The following is a 17,628-nucleotide window of genomic DNA, read 5'->3' on the forward strand; positions in this document are numbered from 1 at the left end:
ACTGTATACAAGCATGTTAGGGCAGGCTGCACCACGCTATTATGGCACTGTGCACCAGGCTGTTACAGCACTATACACAAGCCTGTTAGGGCAGGCTGCATCACGCTGTTATGGCACTCTACACCAGGATGTTATTGCACTGTGCACCAGGCTGTTAGAGTGCATTGCACCAGGCTGTTATGGCACTGTGCACCAGGCTGTTACGGCTCTGTACACAAGCCTGTTAGGGCAGACTGCACCACACTGTTATGGCACTCCACACCAGGATGTTATTGCACTGTGAACCAGGCTGTTAGAGTGCGCTAAACAGGGCTGTTATGGCACTGTACACAAGCCTGTTAGGGCAGGTGGCACCAGGCTGTTACGGCACTCTACACCAGGATGTTATAACACTGTGCACCAGGCTGTTATGGCACTGTGCACCAGGCTGTTAGGGTAGGCTGTGCCAGGCTGTCATGGCACTGTACTCAAGGCTGATATGCCAGTGTGGACAAGGCTGTTAGGACATGCTGCATCAGGCTATTATGGCACGGCGCACAAGGCTACTATGGCACTAGGCACCAGGCTGTTAGGGCATGATGCACAAGGCTGTTATGGCATGCTGCACCAGGCTGTTATAGTAGGCTGCACCAGACTGCTACAGCACTATGCCCAAGGCTGTGAGGGCATGCTGCACCAGGCTGTTATGGCACTCTACATCAGGCTCAGAGTAAAATAGCAGTGCAACCCATGATCCGGCTTTTATACAGGCTGGGTCCCATGTAGCGCTGGCCAATCACAGCCATGTCAATACTCGGCATGGCTCTGATGGCTCCAGAAGTACCCACAGACTAAAAGCCTGTTGACTCGCTGTGCTACAGCCTTTTGAACAAACTTTATTTGGCACCAAATCCAAACAGCAAAAAGGTCTTCTGGTAAAAAATTCCGTGTTTGGAGTTTGTCACTGGACACCAGATATTTGCTACAAACCCTGAACTTTACAGTTCTCTCATCACTATGTATGACATTAAGTGACCCAGCACTAAGGACAATGATAAAGGCCCAGTCTCTATTTTATATCGAAGCACACTTTCCTCTATGGAGGCTCCCAGATATACATTTGGTCTAACAAATAAATAAAACATTTTCTTGTGCAGTATACAATGTACAATGCTATTCCATCAACACAGTTTGCAAGGCAATTTAATATGCATATTTTTATTAAAATTGCTAGATTTATAAATAATACATTCAACAATTTATGATAAAATCACAATAAAAGTGTACAGTTCCTTTATATTGTGGATAATGAGCACTATTGCATTGTTTCATAAATTGAAAATGCAGACGATAAAATATAATATTTCTTAAAAATATTCATAAAAATCTGATACAAAAATAGATTTCTAATTACTGAGGGCAGGCAAGATAAACAGTGAATTATAATACTGAGAAATCCCTGAGATTTTGTTCAAATTTCGGAGACATTTATTCTTAAACATAATTAAATCCGACTGAAACTGATACAGTACAAAAAGAAAAGTTGTGACTTGCCATTTTTCGACCCATCATTACTGTCCAGGAAAATAAGAACTAGGGTCTAAAATCTGCACAGCTGTCTTGTAAACAATTTAATTTTGGCAAAGTAAGAAAAGTTAGAGGTGGTAAATGCTCTTTAATTATGCAAATGTTTCCAATAGTGTAAAACACAAATGAACAGGTCTGATAAGGCAGCATTGTGTCCCTACGGATTAGGTTCATATTTAATAAATATTTTGTATGTATTTTAAGTGCAATACCAATACAGGGACTTCAGTCTCTTATACATTACTAATCAAATATGTCTGTCAATCATTATAAAATCTTTGTTCTCTGCACATAAAATAGTTAAATTTTAGATACTCAAATAAAACATCATAAAAACATTTTCATTTTGTTCGGATTTTTATTCTCTCTTGAGCGAGTTAGTGTTGATTTCTGGTCGCTTTATCTTGACCTGGAAGAAAACATGCAAATAAGTGTCAGTGGAAAGTTTTGTAAATATTATGCTCTTTATACCTATAATTCCCAATGGTTGCACATTTTACCCAATATCCTCAGCTCTGGTCTCTACAGGGAAGGAATGGACAAGAAGTGCACCAGGGCATCACATGAAGGGACCTTCACATAATGTGGCTCCTTATGATGTTGGTAAACATTGCCTTAAACCACTAATGCACAAACCCGCAGTGAAGAGGCCAAAGTGGCCTGAAATGTCATTCTGTGTGGCCCCCAGCCATCTGACCACAGGCATGCTTGTGTGTACCTGGTGGCTGCTCACATTTCCATGTGAAAGAGGAGTATTGTTGGGAAGCAAGGACGGGTAAGCACCAATGATGCACTAGAAGGCAGTAACTGCAGCCCATATTTGGCAGAATGGTGATGTCTGACCTGATTTAAGTAAAAAGTAAATTAGATGGACAGGTTACCATGCAAGTTTGCCATTGTAGTTTTATTAGAGTAGTTTGGTTTTAGCGGCTCATTTAAACTACATTTAAGGGAACCGCATGCATGATCTTTGTCTTTCTGCACTATTTATGGGAAATAAGAGGACCGCCATTTTTTGATAGGTTGGACTCTAGAAATTGGAATCACCATTTGTTATACATTTAGGACATATACTTTCATTTTGTCATAAATGTCTCAGATGGTAATACCTCTTTAAGTTTTATTGCAACCCTTGGGATTGGTTCAGTCTGAGAGTGTAAACTAGAAACGCTTGTGAATCAGTGCCTTAGAACTCTAAATTTTATGTTTGCACCCTTAGAGATTCAAGGTGTACTATACTGAAAAAGAATTTCTGTATTGCGTTCTCTGACATGCCTGCAGGTGGCGCTGCAATGTCAGACCTTCGCATTTCCTGTGAAGTATACTCTCTTTCTACATCTCTTCCAATTATATATAGCGGCTGCCATGACTGTCTACACATTAACGCCTTTCTGCCATTGGACGTACTATTACGTCCATGTGGGGTTGGCCCTAATTCCCAAGGACGGAATAGTACGTCCAGCACGATCGGCCGCGCTCACGGGGGGAGTGCGGACGATCGCGGCCGGGTGTCAGCTGCCTATCGCAGCTGACATCCGGCACTATGTGCCAGGAGCGGTCACGGACTGCCCCGGCACATTAACCCCCGGCACACCGAGATCAAACATGATCGTGGTGTGCTGGCGGTACAGGGAAGCATTGAGCAGGGAGGGGGCTCCCTGCGGGCTTCCCTGACACCCCCGGAGCAACGCGATGTGATCGCGTTGCTGCGAAGGTCTCTTACCTCCTATCCCTGCAGGCCCCGGATCCAAAATGGCCGCGGGGCTGCATCCGGGTCCTGCAGGGATTACTTCCGGGTGCAGACCAGGCTCTGGTAAGCCTGCAGCACTGGAACTGAGATCGGTGATCTGACAGAGTGCTGTGCAAACTGTCAGATCAGCGATCTGTGATGTCCCCCCCTGGGACAAAGTAAAAAAGTTAAAAAAAAAATTCCCACATGTGTAAAAAAAAAAAAAAAATTCCTAAATAAAGAAAAAAAAAAATTATTCCCATAAATACATTTCTATATCTAAATAAAAAAAAAATAAACAATAAAAGTACACATATTTAGTATTGCCGCATCCATAACGACGCCACCTATAAAACTATATCACTAGTTAACCCCTTTAGTGAACACCGTATAAAAAAAAAAAAAAAAAAAAAAACCGAGGCAAAAAACAACGCTTTATTCTCATACCGCCAAACAAAAAGTGGAATAACACGCGATCAAAAAGACAGATATAAATAACCATGGAACCGCTACAAACGTCATCTTGTCCCGCAAAAAACAAGCCACCATACAGCATCAACAGCGAAAAAATAAAAAAGTTATAGTCCTCAGAATAAAGCGATGCCAAAATAATTATTTTTTCTATAAAATAGTTTTTATGGTATAAAAGCGCCAAAACATAAAAAAATGATATAAATGAGGTATCGCTGTAATCGTACTGACCCGAAGAATAAAACTGCTTTATCAATTTTACCAAAAGCGGAACGGTATAAACGCCTCCCCCAAAAGAAATTCATGAATAGCTGGTTTTTGGTCATTCTGCCTCACAAAAATCGGAATAAAAAGCGATCAAAAAATCTCCCGTGCCCAAACATGTTACCAATAAAAACGTCAACTCGTCCCGCAAAAAACAAGACCTCACATGACTCTGTGGACTCAAATATGGAAAAATTATAGCTCTCAAAATGTGGTAACGCAAAAAATATTTTTTGCAATAGAAAGCATCTTTCAGTGTGTGATGGCTGCCAATCATAAAAATCCACTAAAAAAACCCGATATAAAAGTAAATCAAACCCCCCTTCATCACCCGCTTAATTAGGGAAAAATAAAACAAATTTAAAAATGAATTTCTTTCCATTTTCCCATTAGCGTTAGGGCTAGGGTTAGGGTTAGGGCTAGTGTTAGGGCTAGGGTTAGGGCTAGGGCTAGGCTAGGGTTAGGATTAGGGCTTGGGTTAGGGCTAGGGTTAGGGTTAGGGCTAGGGTTAGGGTTGGGGCTAGGGTTGGGGCTAGGGTTGGGGCTAGGGTTAAGGCTACAGTTAGGGTTGGGGATAAAGTTAGGGTTAGGGTTGGGGCTAAAGTTAGGGTTAGGGTTTGAATTACATTTACGGTTGGGAATAGGGTTGGGATTAGGGTTAGGGGTGTGTCTGGGTTAGAGGTGTGGTTAGGGTTACCGTTGGGATTAGGGTTATGGGTGTGTTTGGATTAGGGTTTCAGTTATAATTGGGGGGTTTCCACTGTTTAGGCACATCAGGGGCTCTCCAAATGCGACATGGCGTCCGATCTCAATTTCAGCCAATTCTGCGTTGAAAAAGTAAAACAGTGCTCCTTCCTTTCCGAGCTCTCCCGTGCGCCCAAACAGGGGTTTACCCCAACATATGGGGTATCAGCGAACTCGGAACACATTGGAGAACAACTTTTGGGGTCCAATTTCTCCTGTTACCCTTGGGAAAATACAAAACTTGGGGCTAAAAATAATTTTTGTGGAAAAAAAATATTTTTTATTTGCACGGCTCTGCGTTATAAACTGTAGTGAAACACTTGGGGGTTCAAAGCTCTCACAACACATCTATATGAGTTCCATAGGGGGTCTACTTTCCAAAATGGTGTCACTTGTGTTTTTTTTTACTGTTTAGGTACATTAGGGGCTCTGCAAACGCAATGTGATGCCTGCAGACCATTCCATCTAAGTCTGCATTACAAACGGTGCTCCTTCCCTTCCGAGCTCTCCCATGCGCCCAAACAGTGGTTCCTCCCCACATATGGGGTATCAGCGTACTCAGGACAAATTGGATAACAACTTTTGGGGTCCAATTTCTCCTGTTACCCTCGGGAAAATACATAACTGGGGGCTAAAATATAATTTTTGTGGGAAAAAATTTTTGTTTTATTTTTACGGTTCTGCATTATAAACTTCTGTGAAGCACTTGGTGGGTCAAAGTGCTCACCACACCTCTAGATAAGTACCTTAGGGGGTCTACTTTCCAAAATGGTGTCACTTGTGGGGGGTTTCAATGTTAAGGCACATCAGGGACTCTCCAAACGCAACATGGCGTCCCATCTCAATTCCAGTCAATTTTGCATTGAAAAGTCAAACGGCGCTCCTTCCCTTCCGAGCTCTCCCATGCGCCCAAACAGTGGTTTACCCCCACATATGGGGTATCAGCGTACTCAGGACAAATTGAACAGCAACTTTTGTGGTCCAATTTCTTGTCTTACCCTTGGGAAAATAAAAAATTGGGGGTGAAAAAATAATTTTTGCGAAAAAATATGATTTTTTATTTTTACGGTTCTGCATTATAAACTTCTGTGAAGCACTTGGTGGGTCAAAGTGCTCACCACACCTCTAGAAAAGTTCCTTATGGGGTCTACTTTCCAAAATGGTGTCACTTGTGGGGGGTTTCAATGTTTAGGCACATCAGGGACTCTCCAAACGCAACATGGCGTCCCATCTCAATTCCAGTCAATTTTGCATTGAAAAGTCAAATGGCGCTCCTTCGCTTCCGAGCTCTGTCATGCACCCAAACAGTGGTTTACCCCCACATATGGGGTATCGGCGTACTCAGGACAAATTGTACAACATCGTTTGGGGTCCATTTTCTCCTGTTACCCTTGGTAAAATAAAACAAATTGGAGCTGAAGTAAATTTTTTGTGAAAAAAAGTTAAATGTTCATTTTTTATTTAAACATTCCAAAAATTCCTGTGAAACACCTGAAGGGTTAATAAACTTCTTGAATGTGGTTTTGAGCACCTTGAGGGGTGCAGTTTTTAGAATGGTGTCACACTTAGAAAATACCCATCATATAGACCCCTCAAAATGACTTCAAATGAGATGTGGTCCCTAAAAAAAATGGTGTTGTAAAAATGAGAAATTGCTGGTCAACTTTTAACCCTTATAACTCCCTAACAAAAAAAAATTGTGGTTCCAAACTTGTGCTGATGTAAAGTAGACATGTGGGAAATGTTACTTATTAAGTATTTTGTGTGACCTATCACTGTGATTTAATTGCATAAAAATTCAAATTTAGAAAATTGCAAAATTTTCAAAATTTTCTCCAAATTTCCATTTTTTTCACAAATAAACGCAGGTAATATCAAAGAAATTTTACCACTATCATGAAGTACAATATGTCATGAGAAAACAGTGTCAGAATCACCGGGATTCGTTGAAGCGTTCCAGAGTTATAACCTCATAAATGGACAGTGGTCAGAATTGTAAAAATTGGCCTGGTCATTAACGTGCAAACCACGCTTGGGGGTGAAGGGGTTAAGGTTCACTTGTGAAAAAAAAGACAGCAGACAAACCCCATTATAAGTCAGTATGGTCTGTCTGGAACTACTAGTGCCTATCATGTAATGGATCTGTGACATCAATCCATTTTTTCTGACTAAAACAGATGAATGTATTTCCTAATGTTAATGTGAACTCAGCCTAATCTGTACTGTTATTTTGAAGACGTAACATATTAGCTATCATACCTCCGCTGAAGTGTCGACAGTTTCAAGCTGAGGTTTCCAGTCGACCAAATGTGGAAATGTAATGCCTTGATCTACAGATGAAATGTCTAATTCTCCAAACCGCTCAAAGTCTAAAAAATGGATCAACATGACAAATGATATATTTAACAAGTGTGATATTAATAAATTGAAATATATGCAATAATGTCAGGAAATAAGATCTATACTTACTTGAAAAAAGAGTTGTTTTCCAGCTAAATCGAGATTTGTACATTCTGGTTGAGAAAAATCCAATAAAACATCATTAGGACAGCATTTGATTGTGTGAAAAAACTCATGTAGAAGTTACTATAAACTTAGAAACGATAAGTGTTGAGAACTGTTTGGCATTTAAATGTAGAGCGCTCCCAGTCCATGTCCCAAATTAATCCATTGACCCCCATTCACCAAAATAACCTTTAGACATACACCGGGATTATTTATGAAGCCCCCTATCAATTTTTTTACAAATCAACCATAACAAATTAATGTGACATTTCTTACCCTACACCTTACATTGTTGTACCTTACACCACATTTACCAACAGGGAATACTTTGTGAGCCTAAATCTGCCTCCCAATGCACTATATTACAGTGCGCTACAATTAACAAATTCTTCTTTATGTTTTTCAAATGGAAAATCATAGGCATTCTGTCTATACCACCTTTGCTATGATCAAGCTCTAGCACTACTAATTGGTTAACTTTGTAATATTTCCTATAAAATGCTATCCTAATAACAACAGCAGGTCATCTTTTCTAGTTTACATTACAAATGTGAACCAGCTGTCACTTACTCATCTGCATATCCGTCATTCTCTTGTTTCTTTCGATACCAACGAACTGCAAACCAGATTCCCAGGAGCAGCAGAAGAAGGAAGGCCAAAGCTCCAAATAATATGCCAAAGAATGGACCCAGGTTCATGGAAAGATGTTCACATTGTGGTCCAGATGTGATGTAGATAGAGTATGGTTTACAGCTAAAAGAAAAAAAAATTGGCTTATTTACATATGTATGTTGTGCAAAATGATTTCTAGGAAGCGGCATTCCCGCACCTATGCTGTCTTTAGAGGTAGACAGGCTAATGTACTGTATAAGATATTGATGGAATCGGTACTGAAAATCTGAAAAAAATCTGAATATGGTCATGGGGTATATTTATATGGTGAGTCAGTGACACACCATAAAAGCCCTATGAGTTTTTATCATGACCCTTCCACAAAAGCGTGTTCCTTTTAGAGCAACAGTCATGATAAAACGTTGTGGAAAACATGTATTTTTCTTGTGTTTATTCCTCAAGCTAGAAATGGTAATGAAGGGATTGTGCGCTGTAAATTATTGCTCTGCGTGAATGCACCCATAATGTCTGGAGACCACTCACTACTGTAATAAGTATAACATAGTAAAAGGATTGGAGGAGTGACCACACGGGATCATGTACACAAGTATTGCTTCAGTTATTAGCGAGCTATCTGCTGGGATCCATCTACTAGAACCTCATCTTACTCAATCCCTCTTATATTTTTTGCCCTTCTTTTCTGGGCCATAGCTCCCACATTTGTAATTTCCTTTTTTAATGTTCACTAAAACTGATTTTTTTATTACTGGGCCACTATTATTATAATACATTATTGCATTCATTAACATTTAAGAAATTTCTTGTAATTCCGCATTTGAGAAGGGATTTGAACATGAAATACATTATCATGATAACATATCTACATACCTGCAGGTACGCTCTCCATTAACAAGCAGACACATGGCATTGTTCTTACAGTATTCATCGTTGACGCACTTTGAGATACATTGCAAAGTGGCATTATCCAGCGTATATCCTCCGTAATTACATCCTGCATTTTGTGCTAGTTCTTCTACAGTCACTGAGGAAAAAACAACAACTATTAAAAATCACAAAACTGCCAAATGTCACATACAAGGTTTAGTTATTTTCCAGAAATGTGAAACCAGAGTAATCAGTCCAACCACATTAAAGTCACACCCTTTTTTTGCATGCCGGGGGAAAGTGTTGAGCAATTTAATGAGTACTATGACAGCTAATAGTAATTTTATTTATATAGCGCCAACATATTCCGCAGCACTTTACATTATAGAGGGGACTTGTACAGACAATAGACATTACAGCATAACAATAAACACAGATCAAAACAGATACCAGATGGAGTGAGGGCCCTGCTCGCAAGCTTACAATCTATAGGAAAAGGGGAGACACGAGAGGTGGATGGTAACAATTGCTTTCATTGTTCGGACCAGCCATAGTGTAAGGCTCGGGTGTTCATGTAAAGCTGCATGAACCAGTTAACTGCCTAACTATGTAACAGTACAGACACAGAGGGCTATTAAATGCATAAAGCATTAAAAACATTAAGCTTTGCCTCATTTCTATAAATCACAATAGCAGTCTCTTTCCTGAGATTGGTTGCTTACCCTAATTACCATCTTTTTGTACCCCTTTGATCATATTTGGGTCCATGTAGTTGTTTTGTTTTTTATGTTTTTTTATTTTAGTTACTTTTTTGTTTATTATCTTTACAGTTTTAAATTTAACCTGTGGCAAGGACTGGATTTTATTCACATATATCCATATATATCTTCAGTCATATTGTATGTCATCTTGGCAGAATCCACTGTATTGTTGATCTCTAATTCAACTCTTGGCAAGGACTGGAATATTCCAATATATACCATCTGCTTCACTGCATGTTGTTTTCATGTAATATACTATGTAAAGCAAGTTTTTGGGGGGTGACTATTGATATGTACTTTATGATAATTGGACACTGTGTGACATCCTCTTAACTTGCAGATATGTCTGGTAAAAATCAGTACCTTTTACAGAGGCTCATACGGCAGTGCGCATGGCCCTGCTGACTCAGTGGCTCCTCTCCTCTTGCGGCGTCTGCACAGCATTCCGCGCATGGCCGGTGAATCTAGCTTCCCGCGCATGCGCAGTTATGCTTGACGCCGGCGGCTGGTCTAGGACCTGCGTGTCTCAGTGCGCATGTGCCACAGGCGCCGATATGATTGGCCAATTCACACCATGTGATTGGCCATACTGTTAACCACCAATGAGATATAAATGTCCTTGCTGGGAATAGCAGTTATCCCCTTGAGAAAGCTACAAATTAAGAAGTGAGACGTATTTTGGGGGCTCTGTTGGATCCATTCTGGTGCCATCTACCCTATCTACTATTTGCTGGTAAGCGCTGCGTGAGATATGTTTATTTGAGACCACTTGGTCTTACTACTTCTGCACTTTATTGATAAAATGCTTCCCACTCACTTGCACTTTATGATGGGGTACCTGGCACTGGTGATAATAGACATCATCCTTTTTCATTATTATTACCTTGTGTTTTGTATTTAGTTTTTACTGTGATACATTAATAATAAAATATCTTTTTTAACCAAAATACTCCTATTTTCTCCAATTTTTTTCATAATTATATGGAGTTGGTTACTCTTTTTCCCTTTGGGATTTTGTTCTGCACAATTTGGTGCATGGTTTTGTGACAATTTGGTTATCTGGCATTTATATACTAAATGCATAAAGCGTATGAGAACATAATGCGAGGAACCTGATTATGGTTTAATTTTTTTTTTGTGAATGGGCCACACAGGGATAATTAGGTATTACAGCAGGAGATCGCAGAGGAAACATTTTGTGAGGTAAAATAATGTTTAAAACAGTCAGTGAAATATTTTACCAGACTAAAGAAATCCCCTGTGATCCCCTGCTGTAATGTCAGTATTGTCTTTTGCTTCCTCCCCTGCCCAGGAGATGTGGTATGCTCCATACACGGTCAGACACAGACAATTTTTAAAATGAACTTTCATTCGTGGGTAAACCCCTTTAATGTGACCGGCTTCCTCTGCCTGTAGACACGTCGCGCATCTGCTGCCGGTTTCAGCCAAATGATTCAGTATGCGCTGGTGCAGTAAATCAGACCGCCGCCATCTTTGTGCAGACAGATAGCGGTGGTCACATTAAAACTGCGCATGCTCTCCTCCTGTACAAAGATGGCAGAGGTCAGTGAATCATTCGGCTGATCCCGGAGTCGGCGTGTTCACGACAGTGTTCCTCTGGTGGTACCGCGCAAGAAGCTGCATACGGCATATACTGTGTGTGTGTGGTGCGTACTGCGCATACAGTGTGTGTGTATGTGTGTGGTGCATACGGCATATACAGTGTATGTGTGTGTGTGTGTGGTGCGACAGTGTTCCGTTGGTGGTACTGCACAAAAGGCTCGTACCACCAGCAGTTACCATATTGAGACACCCATCACTTGGGTGTCCCAATATGGAGGTCGGTGAACTTCCGCCGCTTGGAATTCTGGGATCCGGACACATCTGGAGTGAACAGGATGTGAAGACATTACAAGGTAAGTATATATTAAGATGTACACACATATTGGGGGTATTAATTGTATGTTATAGCTGTTTCCTGAATGGAATTCTTTTCTGCTTCCTATGATGGTTATTGTATGAGTTGTTTTTTAAAATAATGTTTATGTCATGGCTACAAAAGGCTGTGAGTGTTTCTAATTTGTGTGTACCTAATGAAGGGGCGGACAGTCCCTGAACGCATACTGCCATTAAATGTTTCATCTTGTGAATAGGCTGGTCTCCTCCATCACCTTGCCCAGAACATATCAGCCACCTTCTTTTTCCTCATTTTCCTCTTTCCTCATGAATTTTATTCTCCACCGCCTGCTCATCAGGTTGTGGAGCCGGCAGTCATTGCAGCAGCTGATTGGGAAAGCCATCCATCATAAACCTCCTCCAAGAGTGTATTTCATAAGTACAGTGCTGCAACTCCTACCCGGTGAGAGTGGAGAGCTGACAGTGCCTGTACAGCACAAGAAGGGACAGTGACCAATACTTATTGGACCTTGTCCTATGATTTTGCTCAGGGAATGTTTTTCTCTCTTTTTTTCTTTGTTCTGGCTTGAAAGGGAGCCCCCTGCCTCTACCAGCCTCATAAATGCTGCAATTGCTATTCATCATGGAATTTGGGGATTTAATCAGTACTGCGGGCAATGCTCTAGGCTGTGACTGATAGGGCTTGGCTACTACTTAAGCCGAGCTCCTGGTGGGGATCATGCAGGCACAGCTCCTGTGCCCTGCACGATCACCATGACGTACCCATATGTCAAAAGTTGAGAATCTCTTCCAGACAATGACGTATGGCTACATCAAAGGTTGTGAAGGGTTAAGCAGCCCACTGATCTCTCATCCCACTGATCCCTGATCCATCCAGTCGGGATATCTGAAGAGGCCTACATGCTCATTGGTCACATAAGAGGACACTAGCATTATAAATGGCACATGATTGGTAGGGACCATGCTAGTTACAGATTTCCTTTAGGGTCCCAATTGTTAACATTACACTCGTTACAAAAAACAGATGCAAATACCCATAATATTCAGTGTTTTCTACAACTGGCTCAGATATTAAAGTAAATATTGCTCTGAACATCATTTCCAGTTTGCCTGAGCTGTTTTTTTTACAGTTAAAACAAAGTAAAGCATATTAAGTGGAATAACTATATAAAAAATCTGGTTGACAGTCTGATGTGTATGGGGAACAACCAATGCTACCCCAACAGATGATCACAAAGGAGTGAAAGAAAAGGCAGATGGAAATACGGTGTCCAATATTTTTGTCTTCAGGGGAAATAAGCCACTTCCAGAATTTTCTGATATGGCCGTTTCATAGAGAACTGAGCAGAGTACGCATATATGGTAGGGTCAGGAGAGATGGATGTCTGTTGTATGAACATTTGACTGACAACTGTCTCATGAGTATGGGGGGCTTTACTTCTGTCCTACTATCTCTGCAACTCCATAACTATGTACCTGAGCACATTCAGGAAGACTGCTGTGCTGCTGAAAAAGAAATGTAACGGTACAGCTACTACAGTAGATATTCCCAGGTGAACCTAGTGATGTTCACAGACTCCTTTATATTTACAAAGAGTAAATGATGTTATATGGTATGGCCAGTGAGTATTTTTCTGACACAAATAAAAATACATATGGTTTATTTCAAATTTGTATTAAAATAATTAAGCAAGAAAACTACATCTAGTTGTAATCCTATTAAAAATCTATTTGGCTCCCTGGTCTGTATGATTTCTAGCTCTCTGTCATGTTATACTTTTCAAGTCAAATGATGCATTGTATAATAAGACAAAGAAATGTAGCATTTTAGAAGACATTAACTATATGTATGTCTTACAGTTTACATATACTAAGGAATACTTACATTGACGATCGTCAGTTACATTGATAATTTTAATGTGATCTAGTGCCCATATGCTTGGAGCAAGAATATAGTGCATTAGGTACGGTACCAGGTCATCGTTTAGAAACCCAACTGTTGTTACATTTGCCACATAAGTAAATTTTGCAATGAATGTTGCATTCATATCACTGGGCCCACTCCTGAAAATAACATATGGAAACATAAATACATGAAATAAAATCGACTCAGTAGCAAAGCTAAAAAAATATATGTTCTAGGTATTGCAAAACATGATCAAGCTGCAGGTTCCGGTGATACACAAGCTTACAAGCTATACAAGATAACTAAACCTCTCTAACGTTTTCATCTTTCAGTACTTTTTCAATTGCAAGCAGTTTGGTATGACTCCTGTCACCTTAGCTGCACACCTCTTGGGGAGTTGGAGATGGGGGTTTGCATGATTGGTGGGGATCACAGGACCTGGATTATTACCGAACTGCAAAGAAATTAAGAGGGCTCTGGAATAGATTATATAATTCTGACTGCATTTAGAGACCACTAGTTGGAGCGAACTGCATATAGATCTTTAACTTCTTCATGACCAGAGGTAATTCCGTTTTTGCATTTTCATTTTCATTTTTGCTCCCTCTCTTCCCAGAGCCATAACTTTTTTAATTTTCAGTCAATATGGCCATGTGAAGGCTTGTTTTTTGTAGGTCAGGTTGTACTTTTGAAAGACATCATTGGTTTTAACATATTGTGTACTGCAAAATGGGAAAAAAATTCCAAGTGCGGTGAAATTGCAAAAAAAAAGTGCAATTCCACAGTTGTATTTTGCTTATTTTACCATGTTCACTAAATGCTAAAACTAACATGCTGGGGCGTGGCCTGGCTATGGAGGAGTGAAGACACACGTCCTTCTTGCTCCCGGGCCCGGATCGCTTATCAGCACGATCACAAATGTTCAGACCGACATACACTGGTGTATGAGCAGCAGGAGACCAGGAAGAGCACAGGGGCCCTCATTACAGGTCCCCGGGGGCCCTAAAACCTCTATTCGGCAGTTATTTTCTGAGCAGCAGCAGGAGCCTGCGACGTAGGGTTGAGCGAAACGGGTCGGCCATTTTCAGAAGTCGCCGACTTTTGGCAAAGTCGGGTTTCATTAAACCCCACCCGACCCATGTGTGTGGTCGGCCATGAGGTCGGCGATCTTCTGAATCTGGGATCGGAATTCCGATACCGAGTTCCGATATGTTTGCGATATCGGGAATCGGTATCGGAATCCATATTTAAGTGTAAAATAAAGAATCAAAATAAAAAATATTGATATACTTACCCTCTGACGCGCCCTGGTACTAACCGGCAGCCTTCCTTCCTAAGAATCAGCGCGTGAATGGCCTGCGGTGATGTCCGCGGCTTGTGATTGGTCGCGACTAGGGTTGAGCGACTTTCATTTTTTTAAGATCGAGTAGGGTTTTGGGAAACCCGATTTTGTCCAGAGTCGAGTCGAGTGCAGTCGGCCGATTATCGCTAAAAGTCGGGGATCGACCGAAACACGAAACCCAATGCAAGTCAATGGGGAAGCATAGTCGGCAGTGAGTGGAGGCCAGGAAAACACCTACAGTGCCCATTTTAATGCCAAAAACATCCATTCTTGTTTCTGAAGCTTGCCAATCTTAATTAACTGTATAATAATAGTTGGGCATAGGGAATTGGGGGAAAGTTGTGGGGGGAGTAGGGCTGGCTCAAGTTTTTCGTGGGCCCAGGAAATGCGGACTACGTCACGGCGGTGTTGCAGGGAAAGGTAAGTATTTAAAAGTTGCAAGTGCTGTGATCCTGAGCAAGCAGGGGGGGCCCACTCGTTCGCATTGCCACTGGCACAGGGCCCCTCAAAGTACGGCGGTGTGTTTGCATGGCGGGGGCGCCTCCCACCAGCAGCGACACTTTTGCGTACTCTGAGGGGCCCTGTGCCAGTGACGTCGCCAACGAGTATGCCCCCCCACCTGATGAAGGAACCTGCACTTTCATCTGCACCTTCCTCTTTGTCCCTGTGTAAGGTGGTATAACATGCGGGAAGGGGAACCTTACTTTCAGCAGGGACAGATTCTGGCTGTGTAGAGTACAAGGGGAATGTAGTGGTCTAGGTCAATGTACCAGCAGACTCATTTAGCAGTGGCTGGGCAATGGGCAGGATGAGGAGGAAACAGATATAGGGCCAAAGAATAAAGTAGGCTACATGCAGTTCAAAATTGGTAACAGGACTAAACAGGCGGCATTGCTTTGTTCAGTGGAGTAGCAAACCCAAGAGCAGCAGACACTGTTTCAAGGGCCTAACCACACTAGTAGGCCAAATGCAGTTTAATATCTGATAGTATAGGGCGAAAGCCAGAATGTGGAAGCTCAGCTTTGTTCAGTTGAGGACAACACCAGGGAGGGGCAGACACCTTTAGTAGGCCGGAAAAGCCTATTGCATTTTTTAAAATGGTAATTTGGAGCAGAAGGTTGAAGCTCAGCTTTATTTAGTTGAGGGCAACACCAGGGAGGGGCAGAAGCCGTTAGTAGGCCCTAACCACCATTTTTTTTTTTTTTAAAACCACTTAATGAGAGCCGGAAGGTTGAAGCTCAGCTTTATTTAGTTGAGGACAACACCAGGGAGGGGCAGAAGCCGTTAGTAGGCCCTAACCACCATTTTTTTTTTTTTTAAAACCACTTAATGAGAGCCGGAAGGTTGAAGCTCAGCTTTATTTAGTTGAGGACAACACCAGGGAGGGGCAGAAGCCGTTAGTAGGCCCTAACCACCATTTTTTTTTAAAAACCACTTAATGAGAGCCGGAAGGTTGAAGCTCAGCTTTATTTAGTTGAGGACAACACCAGGGAGGGGCAGAAGCCGTTAGTAGGCCCTAACCACCATTTTTTTTTTTAAAACCACATAATGAGAGCCGGAAGGTTGAAGCTCAGCTTTATTTAGTTGAGGACAACACCAGGGAGGGGCAGAAGCCGTTAGTAGGCCCTAACCACCATTTTTTTTTTTTTTAAAACCACTTAATGAGAGCCGGAAGGTTGAAGCTCAGCTTTATTTAGTTGAGGACAACACCAGGGAGGGGCAGAAGCCGTTAGTAGGCCCTAACCACCATTTTTTTTTTAAAACCACTTAATGAGAGCCGGAAGGTTGAAGCTCAGCTTTATTTAGTTGAGGACAACACCAGGGAGGGGCAGAAGCCGTTAGTAGGCCCTAACCACCATTTTTTTTTTTTAAACCACATAATGAGAGCCGGAAGGTTGAAGCTCAGCTTTATTTAGTTGAGGACAACACCAGGGAGGGGCAGAAGCCGTTAGTAGGCCCTAACCACCATTTTTTTTTTTTTTAAAACCACTTAATGAGAGCCGGAAGGTTGAAGCTCAGCTTTATTTAGTTGAGGACAACACCAGGGAGGGGCAGAAGCCGTTAGTAGGCCCTAACCACCATTTTTTTTTTAAAACCACTTAATGAGAGCCGGAAGGTTGAAGCTCAGCTTTATTTAGTTGAGGACAACACCAGGGAGGGGCAGAAGCCGTTAGTAGGCCCTAACCACCATTTTTTTTTTTAAAACCACATAATGAGAGCCGGAAGGTTGAAGCTCAGCTTTATTTAGTTGAGGACAACACCAGGGAGGGGCAGAAGCCGTTAGTAGGCCCTAACCACCATTTTTTTTTTTTTTAAAACCACTTAATGAGAGCCGGAAGGTTGAAGCTCAGCTTTATTTAGTTGAGGACAACACCAGGGAGGGGCAGAAGCCGTTAGTAGGCCCTAACCACCATTTTTTTTTTAAAACCACTTAATGAGAGCCGGAAGGTTGAAGCTCAGCTTTATTTAGTTGAGGACAACACCAGGGAGGGGCAGAAGCCGTTAGTAGGCCCTAACCACCATTTTTTTTTTTTAAACCACATAATGAGAGCCGGAAGGTTGAAGCTCAGCTTTATTTAGTTGAGGACAACACCAGGGAGGGGCAGAAGCCGTTAGTAGGCCCTAACCACCATTTTTTTTTTTAAAACCACATAATGAGAGCCGGAAGGTTGAAGCTCAGCTTTATTTAGTTGAGGGCAACACCAGGGAGGGGCAGAAGCCGTTAGTAGGCCCTAACCAAAGTTGAAGGCCAAATGCAGTTTAATTTCTGATACTATAGGCCGAAAGCCAGAAGGTGGAAGTTCCGATTTAGACAGTGGAGGACAATTTGAATTAGGGACTGCAGACAGACTTAGTAGGCTGTCCCCTGTGGACCATGCATCCACCACATTAACCCATTGCGCCGTAATGGACACGTAATCTTCCG

At 41.7% G+C, this 17,628-nt stretch overlaps 1 protein-coding gene across 13 annotated transcripts in view; it reads right to left on the reverse strand.

The window, feature by feature from the left end:
* Window positions 1-1,176: 1,176 nt before the first annotated feature.
* Window positions 1,177-17,628, reverse strand: part of LOC143808019 (uncharacterized) — a 428,145-nt gene continuing 411,693 nt past the window's right edge. For all 13 annotated transcript variants that reach the window (XM_077290233.1, XM_077290228.1, XM_077290231.1 and 10 more), the window contains 6 exons: window positions 13,340-13,518; window positions 8,780-8,933; window positions 7,850-8,032; window positions 7,244-7,287; window positions 7,034-7,143; window positions 1,177-1,975 (listed from right to left, as the gene is read on the reverse strand). In XM_077290233.1, coding sequence (XP_077146348.1) covers window positions 1,925-1,975; window positions 7,034-7,143; window positions 7,244-7,287; window positions 7,850-8,032; window positions 8,780-8,933; window positions 13,340-13,518 — 721 coding nt within the window. In that variant the 3' untranslated portion in view covers window positions 1,177-1,924. The remainder of the gene's footprint in view (window positions 1,976-7,033; window positions 7,144-7,243; window positions 7,288-7,849; window positions 8,033-8,779; window positions 8,934-13,339; window positions 13,519-17,628) is intronic.

Source organism: Ranitomeya variabilis, chromosome 2 (genome assembly GCF_051348905.1).
Source record: "Ranitomeya variabilis isolate aRanVar5 chromosome 2, aRanVar5.hap1, whole genome shotgun sequence".
Classification (NCBI taxonomy): domain Eukaryota; kingdom Metazoa; phylum Chordata; class Amphibia; order Anura; family Dendrobatidae; genus Ranitomeya; species Ranitomeya variabilis.